Genomic DNA, 22675 nt, shown 5'->3' with positions numbered 1-22675 from the left:
TTTCACAACTTCCAGTGTTATAAAGTCTAGAGAGACTACACCCACAATTTCCAAGTGTTTGTGGCCTTTATTAAGGCATAAGTTGAGTTAAATTTATGCATTCTAAAGTGAGGTAACCTAGCTTGACAATTTGTTACCTGTGGGACATTGAATAATTATTTAACCTCTATGTAACATTTATTTTTCATCTATTGATGGACTAGGGATAATAAGGGTATCTAGTGTTGAGTTGCTGTGATTTAGTAAGTTAATTCAAATCAAGGGCTGAGCAGAATGCTTGGTGACAAGTTCAAACTCAATAAATGTTAGTCTTTATGATGAAAAGTAAATCATGAAAACGATATAATGCTTAAATGTGCTATTTAATAGGTGGATAATACTGATCCCATTCCAGATTAGAAAAATGCTGTTCAGAACATTCCATCTTATAATGGCAGTCACAAACACTGTGTCATTAAACTCCAGCCTAATAGTCGCAATGTAGAAAAATAGACAAATATGTCTTGTAAATGTTCATTTTTTCCCTCTATACACTCAAATAATTTCAATTTCTTTCCTGTGCCATTGGGAAAGCTATTATGTCTTATTTTATGGATTGACTGATTGCCTTTTTGTTGTTTTTAGACTATCAGCTTTCGTTCAAATGTACAAATCCTTGAGCACGTTTCTTTAACCACCAATAAAAAAAACAGCAAATGTGCTAGAAAGCAAGAAAACCTGACTTCACAAACAGACCATGATACTAATGGTCTTATTTTTATAGCAGAGTTTCTCAACTTTGGCGTGATTACACACGGGCCGGATATTCTTGGTGGCGGGAATTGTCCTGTCTTGTGGGATGTTTAGCAGCATCCCTGTTCTCTGTCCATTAAAGGCCAATAGATCTAGCTCCCTCTAGTCCCTCCAGTTTTTAGAGCTCCAAATATCTCCAGACAGCCCTCCTCCAGCAGGGAATTGTTGTTGTGTGAGTGTGTACTTTGGGCCTCTGGACAGAAGAAACTCACATGCAGCTTGCAGGAGGGTTAGCAAATGTACTGGGCATGGTGATTCCTAAAACACATGCTGTCAAATTTATGACTTCTCTGTTGATATTGCAGATTCAGAGAGCAGGTTGAATTATCAGCACTGTGACTTTATTTTGGGAAATGATTTGGCTATACTTTTATTTTCCTCTTTTCTTCCCATTTTGTTCTATTTGCCAACAACAGTTGAATGAAGTTTTACAGTTAATCTTAACTTCTTATATAATGATTGCTTTTTTTTCTCCTCCCCACCCCTTATTTTTCAGCTCCCTCAGGCACAAAAGGTAAACTTTTTTCCATCACATTCCAGTCATCCCCAGAACTCACAAGTCTTGCATGTCTCCATGGTCTTGTGCATTCAGCACTGTTCATGACCAGTGAAATGGTTTTCCTCTTACAATTTCAGAAGCTTGAAGTTGGGCAGGAGCAGGCAGACCAACAACCTCACCTGCACACATTCCTCTTGCCAACTTAGACCCACCAAAGAACCTTATTGTGGTTCAGGGGTGAATTTACAGCCAAAAATTTTGTTAAGCATTCTCAAATAATAGGTCATGACTAAGTTTGGAATATTCCTTCAAACACAGCATTCCAGGTCTTCCTTGGAATACTTCCCTAGGGAGAGTGATAATATGAATAGTTATAACACCCCGTGACCACAGTTAGATTCTGGGTAATTCAGTGAAATCTCTGTAAACTACCCTTGGGTTTCATTAATTGCAAAATCAACAGCTTCTTTGCTTGTTTTATTGCCCATAGCACCTGGAGAACATTAAAGTAGAGTTCTTGACAATGGCCAGACCCTTTCACTGGTCCTCATTACCTGTCAGAGATGATTTGGTTCCACCACCTATAATGTTCTCTGTCCAGAAACAGTCCATGTGATTGTAGTGCTGGCTTTGCTGTGTCGTCCCCGTGGCATGTCCTGTATCCACAGGACAGTCATGGCAGAAAACATGTCACATGATGCCTGCTGCATTGTTCTTGTGTTTTTCATAAACATAGCAAGATTTCCAAAAGAAACAGCCATTTCCAGGGGCAAGATGTGGGTTGGTTTCAGGTTTAGAGTTGAGGTGGGGCACTACCTAAAATTACTTAGGTAGTGTAAGTACTTACCTAAAATTTAAGTAGTAACTCCTGAGCTCTGCAGTTTGGAGAGAGATGATTTGGTTCCTTCTCATTGACAGAGCTAGCACAACTGCTCTACAAAAGACAGTCTGTTCAGACCATATGGGCAACCAGAGGCCTAGAAATCATTACACAATTACTCATATATATTTGAGATATTTAAACAAGGCAAGACATGCTGGTGTGTGACTTGGCTTGTGGTAATGTTTGATTACACTTCAGTGCCACCACAAAAGGATTGAACACTTCATTAAAAGTTAAAGTATTTGAGTAGATCAACAGCTTCCAGGGTAAATACATGGTCAGAATTCTAGATTATCTGGAAGCCTCAGCATCTTTGATAGATCATGCTTTCTTAATTGCCCACATTTGAAATTTTTATGTGAGGAGACTTAACAAATTCAGTGCTTAAAATTGGACCAGCCTCAACTTAATGGAATTTATTTATCAAATTTCCACTGATCCATGTACAAAAGCAATCTGTTGTAGAAGATTCCTCATGAATGTGAGGTGCCATCATTCATAAGACTTTAAAATAAAGTTCAAAAGAAACCAATACAGAATATGGTAAGAACAAATGTTGCCGGGCCATATGATTCTTCAATAGCACTTAGCTCATTGCACTCTTTCCTTCTGTCATCATATATGACTCACATTCCATGCCCTGCAAAGTAAAGCACATGATTGTGATCATGGAAATTTCAGAAAGGAGGAAGATACTCCAGTGATGTTGGATCATCTGGGGACTTGTTCTGCAGCCCCATATATCAAGGAATAGAGCTGCTTCCCATTCCTCACCATGGCTGGGAATTGCCTTCTTTCTAGGAAAGTAGAGAAAGATACTTGCCTTAAAAAATACTGAGAGCTCTGCATGAACTGGTCTCGGAACTCTTAAGGTAATTTCTGGGCAATTTAGGTCCATGGAGGTATCTGACTGAAGATTAGGGGAGTTGAAGAGTGGCCCCCGGAAAAATGAAAGTCCTCCCTCAGGACTGGTGGTCTCAGCTGGTGATGCATGAGTGTCCCTGCCCCTCATGCTCTTTTCCTTCCCCTCCCAATGTTACCAAGGAGGCCTTTGCTAATAGGTCATGGTTCTTAGAAGTATCAATTCCCCTCAAATATATGTTCTTTCTGTTTAGTCAGCAAAGGAATGGGTTGGGTTCCATTCCAGTCTTCATATCTTTGTAATGAACAGCAACTTAATTAACCTCTTTAAACCTAAGGGATCTTGTTTAATAAGGATGAGAGACTAACTTTTCAATTTTGTCACAAGACTGAATTCTCTTTCTTTGCTAGAACAGAGCCTGACAGCCTGCACACTCACAAAATTCAGATTTCCTATTACTATTTGCTTGGCTTGGGGCCTGATGCTATAGTACAACTCAGGAGAGTGGTTGGATGTGTTGTGATGACCGGGACCTCTGTGGAGTTTTGTGGTTCTGACTCAAGCCTAATGAATAATCAGGAGATGACAAAAGAGCCCAGAGTTCTGTGGTTCTCCTCCTTTTTCACTAGAAACTCTGTATGTTCCATGCTGCATCCTCTCCATCTACATGGAACCACAAAGAAATGGAGATTGGGTCGAAACCCCTGCAAAGCAGATGCTTTTGAAACGACTGTTTTTGAGAAATTTCTTCCTAAAGTCTTTGACATTACCTATAGATTTCATCCATTCATGGACCCGATTGTAATGAGCCCCCTCGAAACCCAAACCCAAGAGTTTGTTGTTCTAGGGGTAAAAGGGAGGCATTTCCAGCTGCTATGTTTTTGGCCTGCTTTTCATATGAGGTCATGAGTGCATATATTGGACCATATGGTGTCTGCATTTGTGTTGTGTTTTTGTTGGAATCTCTCTTTGTATCATCTGCAACGGTTTTCTCTATAAATATTTTAAATACTTATATCTCTGCAAACATGCTTATTTTAATCTCTTGGCTGATCTACAACTAGAAATGTCCCATTTGGTTGTCCCTCTTATGTGTAGCAGTTATTAATGATTGTTGTCTATAAGTTATGGTTTTCAGGATTTTAATGTTTTGAGGGTCTTCCAAAACTTTCAGCCCTTTATGACTCTAATAGAATGATGCTTTGCAAAAAAAAAAAAAAATGTTTTTTCCTGTGATCTTTATGCACTTTTAGGATAATTTTTAGACTCTATAAGTTCCAGCCCTTGATAGATTTTTGGAATAGTACTAACTGGTTATACACCTGACCAATATTAAATATTTTTACTACATACATAAGCAGTGTCCTGAAGTCTTGGTTCAAAACCATGTAGCAACCCAGGTCTGATGCCTTTAAGTCATCACAAACCTGTTCTTTTGGGTGGAAATCGAGCCAATTGCTCTAGTCATTTGATTATCATTGAATTTAACAGTGAAGAGAGATCCACGTGTGAGAAAGGTTTGCTTTTACTCCTTTCATGTAACTTTTTAACTTCTACAAAAAAAAAAAAAACTGAAAGATCCCATTCTATAGTAACATGGCAGAATTATCCAAAGTCTTTGCAAATGTATATTCAATTGCCATACATGGCAAAACATGTCCTTTTCTCAAGTTCCATGTTCATTTAAGTAGCTTCTGTCTATAGGAACTAAATATCAGTTGTTCATTGTGTGGCTCCTTTAATCACTGTCAAGTGGGGCCTTGAATACTTAAAGGCAAAAATACTCTTTGGTGAATTCCAAATTGGACTATTTATATAGTTAACTTTGCACACACCTGTATCCCTTTCTCTTCATTTTGTGCTGCTTTCATGGGACTTCAGAGTTTGTCGTAGACCCTCTCTTGAGGGTCCTGGGGGTGTTCTATGTCTTGCCTGGCACTATATTAGTTAATATCAGCTTGAGAATTCGGAGCAGGCATAAGCATTTTTCTCAAAACCATAGTTAAAGAAAACCACATCTCTAATCCTGTTTGGAACAGCACTTGGTGCATTCAGGGCTGCACAGTATGGCCAAACAATCCTGTTTAATAGCCCGACCCCATGTTTTGTTTTCTGTTAGGAATAGCTTAACTTGCCTTCTTGAACAAACACAGCAGGGTTCAAGATCTGTTGTTCTACGCCTGCTGTGATATTCTGTGCTGCTTAACTTGTATGAAGACTCAGGAGTGCATAAATTAACTTCTTAAATGGAGGTCAATTTTTTGTTGTTTTTCTCAAATGGAGCCATTTCATTAATTTCCACCCCCCAAGTGTAAATGGGTCCTGGTCCATTTGCATTTTCTTTGTTTCCTTGCATATCCTATATTTAGGAGGAATAATTGGAAATATTTCTTTATCTAAAGTCAGTTTTTCTTTCCTTCCTTCTTTCTCTCATTTGTCTTGTTCTTTAGGGACAAATTTGTGTTAAGTAGAGTTTGGCCTGCTCTTATCTCTGGGTAATCAGATTTTAGCAATTGTAGGGCATCATTTATCATTCTTTGCCTCATTTAACTTTTATATTTCAAAAATGTTGATTTAACTGTCATTGAAAACAGAAAATTGAAAGTTTTCAAAATCGCTGTTTTCATAGAACTGTAGGTCTAGTGATTTTAGTGTTTCATTACAGTTATAGAACCAGCTAAATCAATGCAAGTGAAATGCAGGACTGAGAGGTGGTAACTATTTACCTTTGGTTCTGGTTTATGATTCATTTGCTTTTACCTTTACTTGCTTTGCATGTAAACTATTATATCTTGTTTTGATAACCCTGTTTTCCTGCTCATCATTTATTGTTTTATAGGAACGTATATAGGCATCTTTTATATGGATTCCCCAGTGGAGACTGTTAAGACTGACTATATTTAGAATCTGAAAGATGGTGGCAGCACAGTGGGTGATAGCTTAAATTAGTACATCTATTTTGTGAATAAGGCCTGGGAAATAGAACCCAGAGTATGTCCCATCACTTCAAGGCCAGTGTGATGGATTCTGTGGAAATCTGAGTTACAGCTTATTACTCAAACCTAATGATGATCACAGAACCAAATATTTTGGTCTCTCTCCCCTGTAGTTCTTTATGAGTGTTTATCTGTGGCAGTCCAGACAAGCTGAGGAAAGAGGGGGACTTTGCAAGTTTCATACCCATGTGAGTCCTGGCCAACCCCTTTCCCATGGCCCTGTCTGACTCAGTATTAGAAACTGTTGACCTCAAACAAATAAGCAGTCAATTATTTCACCAGCAAAATGGGTTTATTGAGAAATGGCAAACAAAAAGCAATTTGGAACATGCTGTCTTAAGTGCACTCTTCCCACAACAAAAGAGAAAAATATTCTTTAATGAAGTTGAGAGGGGCTGCTACAGATGAGGACTGCACTGGAGGACACTGAGGGGTGGAAACATAGTGACTTTTCTTTCTATTTTTTTTTTTAAAGATTTATGTATGCATATAAGAACTGAGGTACAGGCCAGAGGTGTGGGGGTGAGAGAATTCACCAGAGAGAATGGGGACCAGAAAAGGCAAATATACTGAAATACACTGTTGAGGGAAGCAGTGTGTGAGGCAGGAGAGGTCTGCTGCACCATGTGGGTTGGCTCCCAGGCCAAGGATCCCACTACTGCTACAGTGGCTGGCGATAGATTGATAATGCTGTCTTTAACCCCTGTGCCACCAGGGAGGCCCCATAGTGACTTTTCATTTGCTGTGCCATGGCATCCTCTCTTTGGTTGAACCCTTACTGGGCAGAGAGGCCCTCCCTCCTCCCTGTGCTGGGGCAGCAAAGCAGCCTCACTCCCTGCCAGGGATGCAAGATGCTTCTCTTCCCACTGGATTCTATAGTGTGCACCAGCTTGTGCGTGAGAACGCTCTACTGGTCTCCCAACTTCAATGAAATGAGATGTCTCTTGCTTATTTTCACAAGACCATTAAAAGATGAATACAAGACTGTCAAATTCAGAGGACATGTCCTCCTGACCAGCAGAGCTGTGCACAGGGGCTTCAGCTGATGTCCTATGTGGGTGAGGGCCCCCCAGGTGGGGAAAATGAGGCTCTGGAAATTGGATACTGTTTGCATTTCTTATTTAAAAGAAATAATCTGTTAATATTAAAGAACTTCAAAATGTGTGTCTACTTGTGCATATGGAAAAATATTCAGACTTTACCCCATTTTCATATATATGTGAGCTATTGTACTTATATGCCATTTTATAATGAGGACACAAAGCAGGGTGACAACAGGGATTCAAGGCACTATGACAAAAAGAAAGGTTTTTGCTTTTTTTACCTTTTACACTTTTAAGCATGAAAATTGATAAAAGCTTTGAAGAAAACATTCCTTGTACATATCGAGAATTTGCATGCTATGCCCCATTAATCCTCTTTTGGGGAATCTGGCCTAAATTGGCCAGTGACTTGCAATGTGAAGAAAATAAGAGTCAAAATACCCAGCAATAGGAAAATTGTTGCAAAAAGTTACTGAAGATCCAAAGGACAGATTATTAGGATACCAAACGAAAATTGGTTGGTTGGTATGGTTGAATTAGGAGCTTATTAATTTGGGAGATTTAATAATGTAAAACTATTTTTCTTATTTTTTTAAATCAGAATATAGCATTTTATGTACATTATGCTACTACTATGTATGTGTGTGGGAGGGTTAGTGGGTGTGTGTGTGTCAACAGACAAGCAGATATAAAAAGCAACATTGGAAAGAAAGGCATAGACATGTTTAATAGTGAAATCCCCTAGTGGTAATAAAAAATAGTTGATTTGCTTTATTCTTAATATATTTCTGTCCTTTTCATATCATGTACAATGAGCATACATTATTTTTATAAGTGATTTATTATATTTAAAATACAAATGAGGGGCCTCCCCGGTGGCGCAGCGGTTGAGCTCTGGGTTGCGAAGCTGCCCGCGGCCTCTGCGGCACCAGTTCGATCCTCAGCTGCTCCCCAGCCACCGGAGGAGGGTCCCGCATGGCGCGCAGACCTCTCCTGCCGCCCGCTGCTCCCCTCAGCAGTGTACTTCGGTCCTTCTGCCTGCTCTGCCTCCCGCTCTGGCTCTGGTGAATTCTCTCACCCTCCTGCGCTTCTGACTGTACCCAGTGCATGTATAAACACACAAAACAAACAAAGAAAGAAAGAAAGAAAGAAAAAACATGCCTCTATTAAAAAAAAAAAAAATTAAAAAAAAAATAATAAAATAAAATAAAATACAAATGAACCAAATTTACTTATGAATACATTAACTTAGTTAAATAAGGCTTAACCTAACAATTATTTGCTGAACCCAGATCTCTCCAGAAATAAATACATAAAAAATGTGAAACATAAGCTCAGTTATAAAAATTTATAATTGCATTAGTTCTGGATACAGGCAGCTCTAATCAAAAGGGTGGTGGTTTATTAATGATGGGGTGTCTTGCATATGACAAATCTAAAAAGTATCTCTGTTTATCAATAATCTTTATTTCCTGCAAGAAAGAGGGATCCATTTTGATCTTTAGCGAAAGGCACTGTTCATGTTAGATACCTAGAGTGACATTGATTTGAGTCTTAGGAATCCATAAAGTGATAAATGTGTGGTTAAATTGGGGGAGTCACCAACACCCCCTCCTTCACTCCCCCAATGGAAGTTTTGCCCCTGCTACTCATACCTCAATGCAAGAGTAATTTGAAGAAAGCACTACCTTGGCTTATAAGTGGGAAAAATGGAGGTGATGAGAGTGACATTGGCCCAAGTTGATATGTGGAGAGTGTTGTGACTACACACCCCAAACCTTCAAAGCTTGCCTGTGGGACAGATGGAACTATTCCAGCCTCTTGGCAAACTGGAAAGCTCATTCATTCTGAAGACCAAGTTCAGTGTGGGTTGGAGGAAGAGTTGAGGCCCAGTTCCATGCACTTACCCTTGTAACCTTGGGCCAGGGGCACCTTCACCCCAATCCCTGATTTTCTTACTGCCACAGTGGGATGAATAGTCCACTTGCCAGTTCCCCTCCACACTGAATTCCTGGCTCGAGGTGTGACTGTCAGAGGCAATGATAATACTGATAATGCTGGTGACATTGTCCCTGGTTTACTAGACATGAGTTTGATATAAATAAAGTAGAAGTGGTTTTGAAACACTGATGTTATCAGGAATTCTTCCAAAAAAAAAAATAGTTGGAAAGGACTATATATTTGTAAGTCAAATCCAAGAATTGATACTAAAAATCTCTAATAGCTCAGTATTAGCTTAGTTTTTTTGGTCTTAGACTTAATTAATTTAGTGTTTTGGGAATTCAGTCTTCCTCCAAATTTTTTTTTTAAGGTATGTGAATGTTTTTAGCTGTGTAATTAAAAAATCGAGCACAGCTATGAATTATAACTCTCTTGAAGTGTTATAACAATATACTCTAATCATAACATCACAAAAATAAAATTACCTTTTCTTTTGAAAATCAAACATCTGAATAAAAACAACAAAATTTAAAAAAATTGTTTTTATCCTAATTGTTCTTATATCCCTAAAGAAATAAATACGTACCATTCTTCCTTTTAGATGGGAAGGAAGCCTGGGGATTCAGAAAAGTTCATTCAAAAATCCCAGTGGCCATTTTTTGACTGGATTATTTTCTTTGTTTTTGTTGAGTTTCATCAGCTCTTTGTAGATTTTTGTGATTAGTCCTTTATCATTAGTGTTGTGTGCAAAAATTTTCTCCCAGTCAGTGGAGTTTCTCTTTGTTTTTGTTATTGTCTCTTTTGCTGTGCAGAAGCTCTTTAATTTGATGTAGTCCCAGCTGTTGATCTTTGCCTTCACTATCACTGCTTTGGGTGATGTGTCTGTAAAGAGCTAAAAAGAAACTTCTCTGAAGAGGAAATGCAAATGGCCAACAGGCATATGAAAAAAATGTTCAACATCACTTGTAATCAGGGAAATGCAAATCAAAACTACAATGAGATACCATCTTATCCCAGTGAGAATGGCACAAATTAAAAAAAACTAGCAACAACAAATGTTGGCAAGGTTGTAGAGAAAAAGGAACTCTCCTGCACTGTTGGTGGGAGTGCAAACTGGTCCAACCACTGTGGAGAGCTGTGTGGAGATTTCTTGACCTACTAAACAAGAGCTTCCATATGATCCAGCGTTTCCACTCCTAGGTATTTACCCAAAGGACACAGAAACATCAATTCCAAAGAGCACCTGCACCCCTATGTTTATAGCAGCACTATTTACGATAGCTAAGCTTTGGAAACAGCCCAAATGCCCAAAATAGATGACTGGATCAAGAAGATGTGGTACATATACACCATGGAATATTACTCAGCATTCAAAAAAGATAAACACATGCAATTTGCAGCAACATGGATGTTGCTGGAAAGAATCATGCTCAGCGAAATAAGCCATAAAGAAAAAGAAAAATACCGGATGGTCTCACTCATAGCAGGAATCTAGAAAACTTAAATAAGGGACCAGGAAAAAGAATAACTATAAGAAAGAAAATATATCAAAATCAACAAATAACTATGAACAAGAGACACCCTATGGGGGTTAGGGGTGGGGGTGGGGAAAGGAGGGCTTGGGGTAAAAATAAGGGGGTTGTAATTGTATGGGGAATATAAAAATAAAATTTAAATAAAAAATAAATAAAAATTAAAAAAATAAAATAAAAATACCCTTCAAAGTTAGATTCTTTCATTGGAGAATTCTATGATTTTTTAAAGAATTAATACCAGATTCACACAATCTCTCCTAAGAAAAAAAGAGCAAGTACTTCTTAAAAAAAAAAAAAAAATCCCAGTGGATTGGGATATCATTGCATTAATGTCAGTGTCACCCATGTTAAGCCTAAGAGCAGTCTGAAGAGGACAGCACAGGAACCTAAAGTTCTGACTTGTTGCCCCAAGATACAATTCCACAGATCATTTTCAGTGACCAACTCGAACTTGAACTCAACGAGTTGAATCGCCATTTTGAGATCTCATATATTTATTGACATAGTTAGCGCCTCTGTATCTATCACTAGGCGCACTAGATCTGTTTCCCCAAAAAGGCATTATGTAAATCTACATGTTATTAGTCAAGACTCTAGAAAAAATCATGTAAAAGACAAACATGAACTACCTTAATGAAGTAAGAATTAGAAATTTGCATTAGAAATCCACACAGTCTGTTTGCATTACTGTGTTCCCACTCGTTGAGAGGAGAGCGGAAGAGAGAGGCAATACAGTAGGAAGATGCCATTCCAACACAGGGCTAATCAAAATCAATACAAGCAATGGGTGACTTGAAAACCAAATCTCTGTCAAAATAAAAACCTAAGTCAAAACTGCATCAAACCAATGTTCAGTCACCACCAGTGATTTTCATCTCATTTCATAGGTCCTCACAGGAAGGGAATTCCTGTGAGGTAGATTTAGGAGATAAATCCCATGAGTTACTCAAGAGGGAAAACATATATTTACTGTATCCTCATTGGGACAGCTTTTCCTTTCCCTACTTATTTTTGGGCATAATATTTCAATACAAACAATCCTAATTTTCATTGACAGAATTTGCGTACTTTTGTTGTTTCTCCACATTAAAATTGGAAAATTGGTCATTTTCATGAAGCAATTGCCTTTAGTTTTTCTTACTAATGTCACATATTTGTTGGTCTGGTCATAGTTCAGCTGCCTGATCCTTTTTCCAGTCATGTTACTCAGTGGCCAGACCTCCAATTAATGGAGATATATTCATTACAAACCCAAATGTAGCCAAGTTCCATGAGAACTAGAGGGGCAGTGCTGTGTGAGCTTGCAGCCATCTCATGCCAAAGGATTCGACTGAAATGACCCTTTGGGGTAAACTGGAGCAATTGTGCAATCATGCACAGCACCACTACTAAGAAGTTCAAAAACAGAAAGTTAGATGTTTATTCCTTCAAATTAACTGGAAGGGTTTTGGAAAACCCAACCTAGTTTCATGAGGTAGAAAAATGTCAGGCAAAGGACTAATGCCATGGTATGGATTTTCTTTTTCCAGAAATGACTCACGAAATCGAACCACTTGCTGAATCATGAGCCCTGAGTGCTTGGATTGGACTTGTCCATGTTTAGTCCAAGCCTGGGACACATTAGATGACTTGGAATCTGGGTGCTTCTGAAGTATCTGTCCCTTCTTCAGTGGCCCCCTCACCCCTAACAATTTCCCCCCCAATATGCACCCTTCCCAACCTCCTATAATATTTACAATTACAATTACCCCTTCCTCCACCTGCTTCCTAAAGCCATGATGTTCTAACATGGGATCAAGTAGAATTCTTTTTCTATTCTGTTTATGAAACTTAAGTATAGAGATGCATGAAGTTCAAATATGTAGAGTAGTGGTAGGTTACAAAGATGTTTATGAACTTCTCTCCCTAACCTAGAATGGTCCTTATGAAATCAGTTGTACTTGTAGGATGTGCCAGAAACTGTATTAGGTGTATTCCTTCTATAATTCTACTTAGTTTCCCCAAAAATTCTGGGGGGTATTGCAATTTTTAAGGATGAATTGCTTAGTTGCTTCTTTTGTTGCACCCCTAGCTCTTTTTTTTTAAATTTTTTTAAAGATTTATTTATTCATTTACACAAGAATGGGGGTACAGGCCAGAGGCGCAGGAGGGCGAGAGGATGCACCAGAGACAGAGTGGGGAACAGAACAGGCAGGTGGACCGAAATACACTGCTGAAGGGAGCAGCGGGCGAGACAGGAGAGGTCTGCAGTGCCATATGGGACCCTTGCTGGCCGGCCAGAATCGAACCAGCGCTGCAGAGGCTGTGGACAGCTTCACAGCGTGGCCTTCAACCACCTGCACCACCAGGGGACTCCCTGCACCCCTAGCTCTTTAAAGCAAATCATGACAGTCATCTTTGTGCCTAAAAACAAGAGGCAAATTGATCAGGCCTCAAAAAAATAGGACAAAGTGAGGCAAGGACAGGAACTCTAGCACCAGACCACCCTGTGGCCTTCTGTGACCAGAGAAAAAGATACTTTGCTCCTTTCTCCTCAATTTCTGCACCTGTAAGATGGCCATAGACCCTTCACTTGGTCTGTGTGGAGGTTAAATTCAAAGCTATATAGATGTAAAATATTTAAGTACAGTTTGATAACAGTGAGCTGTGTTGGAAAACAGATATGGGTTGGTAGATGATTGAATGGATATATATATATATATATATATACTATATATATGGATATATCGAAGAAAGGATAGATGAGTGGGAAGATGAATAAATAGAAATGACTCAGTCCATTTCGGAAACTTTCTCTTAGATGTTAACCCAGGTCTGTTTGCTTCTGTAGCTCATGTCTCCTCTCTGTGCTGCTTTCCAAGAAGTCATAGTATTTAACTAAGTTGTATTTAAAAAGTTCTTTTTCTTTACCTTCTTTACCTTTAGCTCAGCACCAAGAACCTTCTGCCCTCATCATCAGCAACAGCATGTAGGGCCAACTCCTTACACCCTCTTTACAGCCTCATCCTGACCACACTGGTGTGGGCATAACACATGGGAGATGAAGGGAAGGAGTCATGATAAGTTGGGCTACAAACGTAAAAGGGGCAGCATGAACCCCAGAATCTTGTCCAGATTCTAGTACCAATTTTCTGTGACTTTTTCTTTTCTGGGTCTCATTTATAAAATAAATAAAAGGACAGGATTGGAATAAATTCATTCAGGGATCATTTGCTGAGTGTTTCTTATGTCCTAGGCTCTATGCTAAATGCTATGGATAAAGGGAGGAATTATTCCCAGCTTCTGCCCTTGGAGTTCACAGACTCTACAGAATTCCCAGCTTTTCATCTAGCCCCAGTGCTCTGTGACTTTGCTGTATTAACAGTTTGCACAATTTTAGTCCTAGATGGTATCTTAGGTTGTAGAGTAAATATGATTATCTTTGTAGTGAAGTTTGAGAACATCTGGTTCCCATTTCCACTTCATTAGGGAAGGTTTTATGGAGGAAGCAGCGTTTCAGGGGGTCTTTAAACAAGGGGAAAATTTTCTCCTAGGGCCCTGAAGCTCCAACAGTTAGCTGTGTTTTCAAGCATCTATTTGGGAGGTGTCTAAACCACGTTTGTGAAAATATAAATGTGAAGTTGCAATGGGGGGTCAGTTATGTGTCATAGCTCATTAGGAATATTGGCCAAAATCCAATGCCCCATGATAATTCTCATTGTCATTATTTTGGAGCATTTTTGAAATAAGCAGATTTACCCTAATCAACAAAGAAAGAAGTTTTAAGACAGCTTTCAGATATGTTAGTCTACAATATTCTCTTGCCATGGCTGCATGTGTCTGTGTGCGTGCATGCATGTCTCTGTGTGTGTGTGTGTGTGTGTGTGTATGTGTGTGTCAGTCAGGTCAAAGATAGCTTCCTCTCTCTCTAGATGTTTACTCATAAAACATATTTCCTGTTTGATGACTTTTCATAGGGACATTGGGGAGAAAGGGAAACAACATAAAATTTTTTTCTGAAAAACAGCAACATTATTAGAAGAAGATCATTTTTTGAGATTCTCATACAGATGTTCCAACATTATCCATCATTATCTTCACAAAATTGCCTTCAAGCTATTAAAGATACTGAAACTAAAATATAACAATTAGTTCATGCAAGATGAGATGAAAGTTCAAGCAGGGACATTTATTTACTTTTGCATTTAAACAACTTAAAATACAGCAAATCCCAAAGATTTCAGGATCTCAGATACAAGAAAAAGTAAGGCACTAACAAGAAATGTCTTGGCTAAAAGCAAAATGTTCTTTGTGTAATATTCTCTAGGATGGAATGATTATACTTTTCCATGACAATCAAATGCAAAGCAAGAGGACATATTACTTGAAGGTTTTACTTATTTATTTCTTCTTATTATTCTCCTCTGTTACTTTGTTAATGGCTTTCATTATTTAGGGGTCAGGCCTCTTGCATAATGTTGAAAAATGCCAGTACAAAATGGGAATCTAAACAGTGGTTGGTGTTCTTAATTTGTCTGATTTTAAAAGGAAAGCAGTGCATCTGAATAGTACTATAAAAGACAGATAATTCATTTTGCTTTCATTGAAAAAAAGTCTCTGCCAATAAGAATAATAATGCCTGCTTTAAAAAAATCTCTGCTATGAAGTACATACAAAATACTGACAATCAAATACAATATGTTTAACTCAGAATATAAAAACTTTTTTTCTGATAACATTTTTATGTCAAATTGTGACCATGATGAGTTTAAAGGGTGATTTTCATTTTTATGTAAAAAGGGACTTAAAAAATAGGATACTTATTTATAGAAATTTATATTCATTGCAAGCCTGTGCTATTGGGTGGTTAATGGGGGTGTTCTTAATGTTAAAAATTTCAGTCTTACAGAAATGAGACAAATTAGAAAGAAAACACTTAATCTAAGACCAACATACCCATATACACAGAACCAAGGGTAATATAAGAATCTTTTAGAGGCTGAGTACCTGTCACTGAAACAAGCCATTTCAGTCCATTCTCATTTAAAAAGGATTTCTTAGGTTATTGAGTAAAGGGATTTTTAAAATATGCATAAGTTTGTAAAGCCTCTCATTTAAAACTGGCAATTTTTGTGATTATTAATAACAACTGTGGAAATCTAAATAATATGAGTAAAACTCATAGCCAGAGTAAGATAATGTTAACATCAGCCAAGTAGACAGTGTTGATACGGTGCTTCCCTTTCAGGTATAAAATTCACCAGTAGCATTCAGTTTCCAGGTTTCAGTTTTATCTGTTTTCCTCTGAAGAGTGTATCTCCACAGGAGGGTGTGTTTCCATATACCCAGTACATAAGTGAAGACAGATCATCTAGAATATTAACTAGATTCATTCGCTGATACTTCTACCTGGTACTAAAGTTAAGGGATGTTTTGATGGTGGATGGGGTGGTTGAGGGAGGAGAAGTAGGCAGCAGTAGGTACTCAGGACATTTTCGGTATGGGAATAGGAGGGAAGATCCAGGGGATTTCTTTTCCTGTGGAGGATCTCTACATAGCCACATACTCTCCTCCTGTCATCTCTTCCAGTTCTATGTTTCTCTGTTGGTCTCCCTGGTGTCCTCATCAACTAATTTGTATAATGTTATTCTGATGACTTTTAAAAAATATATTTATTTATTTATTTATACATGCACTGGGTACAGTCAGAAGCGCGGGAGGGTGAGAGAATTCACCAGAGCGGGGAGCAGAACATGCAGACTGATGAAGTACACTGCTGAGGGGAGCAGCGGGCGGCAGGAGGGGTCTGCGCACCATGTGGGACCCTCCTCCGGTGGCCGGGAGCAGCCAGGAATCGAACCAGCTCTGCAGAGGCTGGGGGCAGATTCACAACCCAGCGCTCAACCACTGCACCACCGGGGAGGCCCTATTCTGATGACTTTCTCCTATTCAGTCCTCCCTTTGCTATGGAGAAGGGAAATTAGAGTTCAAAGTTGCCATCTTCTCCCATTTGGTTCCCACTGCTGCTCATTATATGCCACCCAAGAATGTGGCTTTGGGAAAGTCCCAAGTTTTTGGTAAACTTTAACTCATGGAGAAAGTAGAGAACTCCATGGAGTTGATTTCCTTTCTGTTTGTGTTGCATTTGAGAAAGCAGGTATGAAAGAACCTCTCCTTTCTTGAACTCCCCCATCACATTCTCAGATCCTACACACCTAAAAGATTCAATAGTTCTCTTTTGAAAAATATGTCATCTGGTATTTAAAGATATATACAGTTGTGTTTCTCCACCTCTTAGTTTAGTCCTCTCCTACCAAAGTAAAGGTTATTGACAAAACTAATAGTTGATACAGACTGTCTTTTCTTGGACTGGGTGGGAATTTGAAATGTAAGTACATTTTATTTAATGTTTTATTTGTTTTTAAGTAGTTAATTTTATTGAAATCTGTTGAAAACCATACAAACACCCAGTTATAATATAGTTGCTCTATCAGACACATGCTGGACAAAATTTACCCATGCAAAGAGGAAAATGTTGCATTTCAAGGGAGCTGGGAGAAAAAAGTAATTTTTTTTTTTTAAATTGAGTATTTTTTATTGATGTAACATTGATTAATGGGGAAAATGTAATCTTTTTAAGCCGAATTATTTTTTATTGAGGTAACATTGATTTACAGCTCTGTATATGTTTTAGGGGTACAGTTTCACATGGTACCACGAGAGTACCCGTAATTCTCCACCACAGTAGGGTCTATATTCTGGAAATGGCATATCTCCCAGGACCTTGTGCCTGTAATTAATGCTGACTGCCACTAGATGGTGGCAGTGTCTTTTCGTGAGGTACAAGTTAATGCTCATCCTAAGTGTTGGAACAAGATACAGCTGAAACATGGCTGCGTACTCATAAATTATGCACATACATAATATTTATGTATTATGTTATGCATTTATATGGTATTCTTTATTAACACAGTCAATATGTTGATCAACTTTAATAAGAAAAGAAAAACGTAGAAACATAAGAAGAGCAAAGTAGAGAAGGAATATGATATTTGAGGAGAGTTAATGAGTTGGCCTTTGTTTATGGCTCAAAGCCAATCCCTTCCCAAGCTGAGTTCCCCATTTTTGTACAACCTTCTCTTTGAGCCCAAGCCTCCAGGGCTGAGCAGATCTGGCAGGAGGCTCTGCTGAAAAACACCTGGCAGCCCCCGAATGGCCCGCCAAGCATGCTGCCCTTAGCTGGCCAAAATGCCTCCTCAGGACCAGGCCTCCTTTCTCTGGGGTTTGGTACTCCCTCCTCCACCAGCATCATCCAGCTGTCAGAGAAATAGAGGGTCCTGTCACTGGTCCTGGAGACCTCCTCTGAATGGCGGTGGGAAGATGGCACAGCAGCAGATGTCATCCAGAGGTGGAGGCTGTGCAGGAAGCACTGAAATCACAGTTGTTCCCAATCCAAAGGAGCTTCCTGGGGCTCTTGGAATGCCTGCAACCTATTTCCTTCCTGTCTTCTTTCCCTGCAGTTTCCTTTTTAAATACTACCTATTTTTTTATTCAGATAATGTTATAACACTGTTTATGATTAAAAAACTGTACGTGATTCAGGGAAATAGATTCACAGTGCCCCAGATGCATGTCATCACACCACTCCCACCACCAAAGAATCCACAGTTCTTTACCGTAGAACACTGGGCCCCTTCTCCCTGTTGTTCCCACCCCCAAGCTTCCTTCCCCTCTAGTAGCCTCAATTCTCCCTGCAGGTTGCTGCATTTCTGTCCCAGTACAACCCAAAGCAGCTTCTGGTTCTGTGACTTCTTGCTCAGTCTTTTATTCCAAAGCCACCAAATTTCTATTTATTATGAAGGTTTTACATAAAGTCCTAATGACAGTCGGTTTGTTATAACGTGTCATCATTTTTCCAAATTACTGTTTATTGCCATTGGATGTTTGGGCATTTGCAGTATGATTTTCCCTTTGGTCTCTCTGGCCTCAAAAATGTTTCCCTCTGTGTGGGGTGTACCTGGCACTTGGGACCCTCAGTAAGATCTAGAGCTATATTATTTATAACAACAATTATAGCACCTATAGAAGGTAGGGCTCTACCAAGAGTCCCAAATCCAACACATACGCATTTGACCAAGAAGGACAACTTACTGCCTCTGTAACCCAGTAATAAAAGTGAGGTTGACGTTAGGGGTGACAGCATTAAAGGACTGCTGTCTTCCCTTACCATCCCTCTTTCTCACTGCTCTGTCTCACCTTCTCCCCCCCCACACACACACATATACACATTCAGATTTATACACACAGATCTCTTCTCTCTGGTTTGACTTTACTTGTTCAGTCACTTCTCTGTGGAATGGGGTCGTGGCTGTCAGGCTTACATCACAATAACTGCACAAAAAAGAGTAGACTTTTCTCCCATTTGCTCCAGGTAGAAAAAGAAAAATCCCCAGGTAGCTCATCTTGAATCATGTGCTTAATTAATAAATCAATCAGTGTGTCCTGGGCAGGGTGTGTGTGGTGTTTGTGATGTATATGTATGTGCTATGTGAATATGGTATATGTGTTGTGTGGTGTCTGTGTGCTGTGGTATGGTATGTGTGTGTGGGGTAGGTGTGTCATGTGGTGTGTGTGTGGTGTGTGGGGTATGTGTGTCATGTGGAGTATGTGTGTGTGGTGTGTGTTTGGTGTGTGAGGATCTGTGGATGATTCAGCCTGGGTTAGATGCCCAATCACATGTTCAGGATGGGAAAGGTTAGCTTCCAAGAGAACCATGTGGGTCTAAGGGGTAAAGAGGATTTCTCTATAGGAAGATAATGGTATTTACCAAAAAAGAAATAGAAAAGTGCTGGGCAATTTTTGCAAAGGCTTCCCCCACCCCAGATTATATTTATAAATATCATAAAGTGTATACTAAATGGATGAAATTACTATAAACAGAGAACTTGTTCTAGATGTGTTAGCCTGGTTTTCAGAAATCTGAATCTGTCCAATAAATCCTGACAGATATCAGTAAGTCTGGAAGTTTTTATTTTAGTTCAGGCTAGTTCTGAGGAAGATAGTACGTGCCTACCCCACCACTCTTGTCCCTTGGGTTCTTTAGCTTTTTTTTGTTTCTTCTGATGGACTTGGGGTTCTTTGGGGGTAAGACCCATGTCCTATTCTGAGTTGTCCTCCCAGCCCATGATGTGGAGCAGGGCACACAGTTGGTGCTCAAGGAACTCTTTTCAAGGAACTCAGTGGTTAAGAATAATAAGAATGGAGCAGAATTGATAGGTCACAGTCTGGTGCTGTTCTCCTATGTAGGGCCATACTTTAGAGCTGTGTCATTGATGGGAAACTAATCAAGGGTTAGGAGGAGTAGAGGCCTGGCATCACTGCATGCGTCTCACACATGAATCCAAATGCATATTCATATGAGCCCACATGCATGATTAACTTGGGAAGCTGACAGGAAGCAGTCAATCTGTTGAGCAAGTTTCTGTTTTATAAACCAGATGTTTGGTATTATTATTCATCATTTCCTTTGATACCAGAATGCTCTCCATTATGTAGCATAGGAAATGAAGAATATGGAATAATATACACTTATTATACAACAGAACCCCACACCAAGTATTTCAGCACCCTGTTCGAAGTCTGGACAAGTGTAATTGAATGGTAGTTCATTGTAGGATTCTCACTTGGACTTCACTTAATGGGATTTTGCCCAGATGGACCATAGTGACCCCACCCCCCCCACACACACACATACTCCTACCCTTTGGAAAATTAATGTTGACTCTATGTCTGCATTTTTCTTGGAAGCCACACATATGAATTATAAGCAGCACCCTGGCTTCTGCAGACACTACAGGTTAGGGGGTCACAGAAAATCAGGGACCCCCTAGTGTGGGGGGACAGAGGGTGTCTGACTATGGATGGCAGCATAACTTGGTGGTCTGGAAAAAAAATTTGCCATTGGCAGGAGTACAGAATGCCTTTAAATCATAAAGTGCTTATAGTGCAAATTAACTTTCAAATTGATGTTCCTTCTCCATGAAATATTTAAGAGTCACAGAACGCAGACCTCTAGAGACTAGGAGAGATGGAATTGGTGGGTGCAGAAGAGCGACTTAACGTTGTGCGAGTGGTCTTTTCAGAGTCCTGCCAGCCCTGTGGCCATACTGATAAGCTGATTTGCATTGGGAAGGCTACAGGTCAAGATTCTGTCTAAACTGTTCCAAATCTGGGCCAGCATCCCCTAGGAGAGGAGTTTGTGAGTGCATAGTACTGGCCAAGCTCTCAGCATTTCCTTTGTTTACCTGGGGCTGGTTACAAATGAGTGGTTTCAATACAATTGCAATATTATGGGGACTTTTTTGTAAGTAATGATGTAGTAATTACATTTAGAATTAGCCCCTCAGTAAAGTTGATACTATATTCTGGCTTAATATTTTGAAGTTAGTTTCCCATGATCTTGTGTCTGTGCCAGGGCAATTACCAGTGATTTATAACTGATTTTTACTGTTGCAGGAAAAAAGCTTCATTTCTCATTATTGTCAATGGTATGTTTTGATTTCATCCATGATACTTGCTGGCATTGCTTGAAATTTTGATTTGAGTTGCAAAGTGGAAGTTGCCCAGGATTGTAGATCAACTCAAATGTGGTTTCTTTGCAGCATTAAGGATTAATAAAGGAGTCAGAATATGGGAAGATACCCCATTCTAAGAGATATTTTCCATGGGTTGATTCTTGCTTTGAAATGACCGTGCATGGCCGTGGTGGCTATCGTCTACTGTCAATATTCTAAGCAAGATGTTGGAACCATGTTTCCTTAAGTTGTTACCTACTGGTTGACTTAGTTCATGGCACAGTAACTGTCAACAACATCTTATAGTTAATATTACTTGGTTATTGATGTTATGATAAAGCACTTTTGTTTACTTATTCTAACACCCAAAATGTATAGGATATGTATGTATTTATGTGTGTGTGTATGTATGTATGTATGTATCTGTCTATCTCTCATCTAGCTATTATCGAGCTATTATCTAGCTATATATTTATACACACATATGTATACTTGCATTATATTTGTGTGTGCTCATATACATCTCTATATGTGTGTATACACACACATATACACACACGAAGATAGAGATTTCCTTTTAAGAATTGCCCTATATGATTATGGGGGCTGAAATGTCTGTAGGTTGGCAAATTGGAATTCCAGAAAGAGGTGATACTGCAGTTTTGATTCTAAAGGCAGTCTGGGAACAGAATTCTTTCTTCCTTAAGGTATCTGGTTTTTCTCTTATGGTCTTCAACTAATTGGATGAGGCCCACCCATATTACGGAGGATAATTGGCTTTATCAAAATCTACTGATATAAATGTTAATCACATCTAAAACATACTTTCACAGGAACATCTAGACACTTTGATCAACTGGGCACCATGACCTCGCCAAATTTGTAACCATCATGCCATAAATTCCCTCTTTGAGGGACCTTAAGATTCTTGCCTCATCTAGCTTGTCAGCGGGGATTATAGCCCTATCTTGATACACTACAAATCTAACAAAAACATGGGCCCCACCAACCATTTTGGGATTTTTGCCCAACACCTGTGAACTTCTCTGTAGCTGTCTTGACTATTGATGGGGATGGAAAGGATTGCCCTGTTACAAGCATCTCAAATTTTAATATGTATGCTAATTATTAAAATAAAGATTCAGATTCAAAGAGCTTTGGATAGGATTTGGGATCATGCTTTTCTAGTGCACTCAGGTGCTCTAGGACCACTGTCTTGTGCACCACATACCAAGCAGCGAGACCCTACAACTTGAAGCATCTTCTGGAAGAACAAGATTGGCGGAAGGGGCCTGAATCTGATGGGTGACCCTTACTCGCCAGATCAGCCAGTCCATGAAGGCTTCAAACACTTAGCTTTTAGGGTTAGCTAAACACTTAGCTACCCAATAAGATTGGGGGAACAACACCTGATTTTTCTATGGATCTAAAGTTCCATAGAACTTGCCCTTCTCAAGGTTTGTCCCTAAAACAAGCTGGGACTTGGAACAAGCTCCAAGCCTTGCACCTTTTGTCTAGAATTAGCTGGCATCATCTCTCCCTTACCACTCAGTTGGCTATGCAACTAACCA

General features: G+C 39.3%; 1 protein-coding gene across 1 annotated transcript in view; it reads left to right on the top strand.

Moving 5' to 3' along the window:
• CACNA2D3 (calcium voltage-gated channel auxiliary subunit alpha2delta 3) overlaps positions 1–22675 on the top strand; it is a gene marked incomplete at both ends in the record, with an annotated part of 806408 nt that overhangs the window by 569203 nt on the left and 214530 nt on the right. Inside the window, one exon of the mRNA XM_084248330.1 lies at positions 1289–1306. Coding sequence (XP_084104456.1) covers positions 1289–1306 — 18 coding nt within the window. The remainder of the gene's footprint in view (positions 1–1288; positions 1307–22675) is intronic.

This window comes from Talpa europaea, assembly GCF_964194135.1.
Source record: "Talpa europaea genome assembly, chromosome: 11".
Classification (NCBI taxonomy): domain Eukaryota; kingdom Metazoa; phylum Chordata; class Mammalia; order Eulipotyphla; family Talpidae; genus Talpa; species Talpa europaea.
Note: the sequence above shows the minus strand (reverse complement) of the source record. Positions and strands in the feature narration are given on the sequence as shown.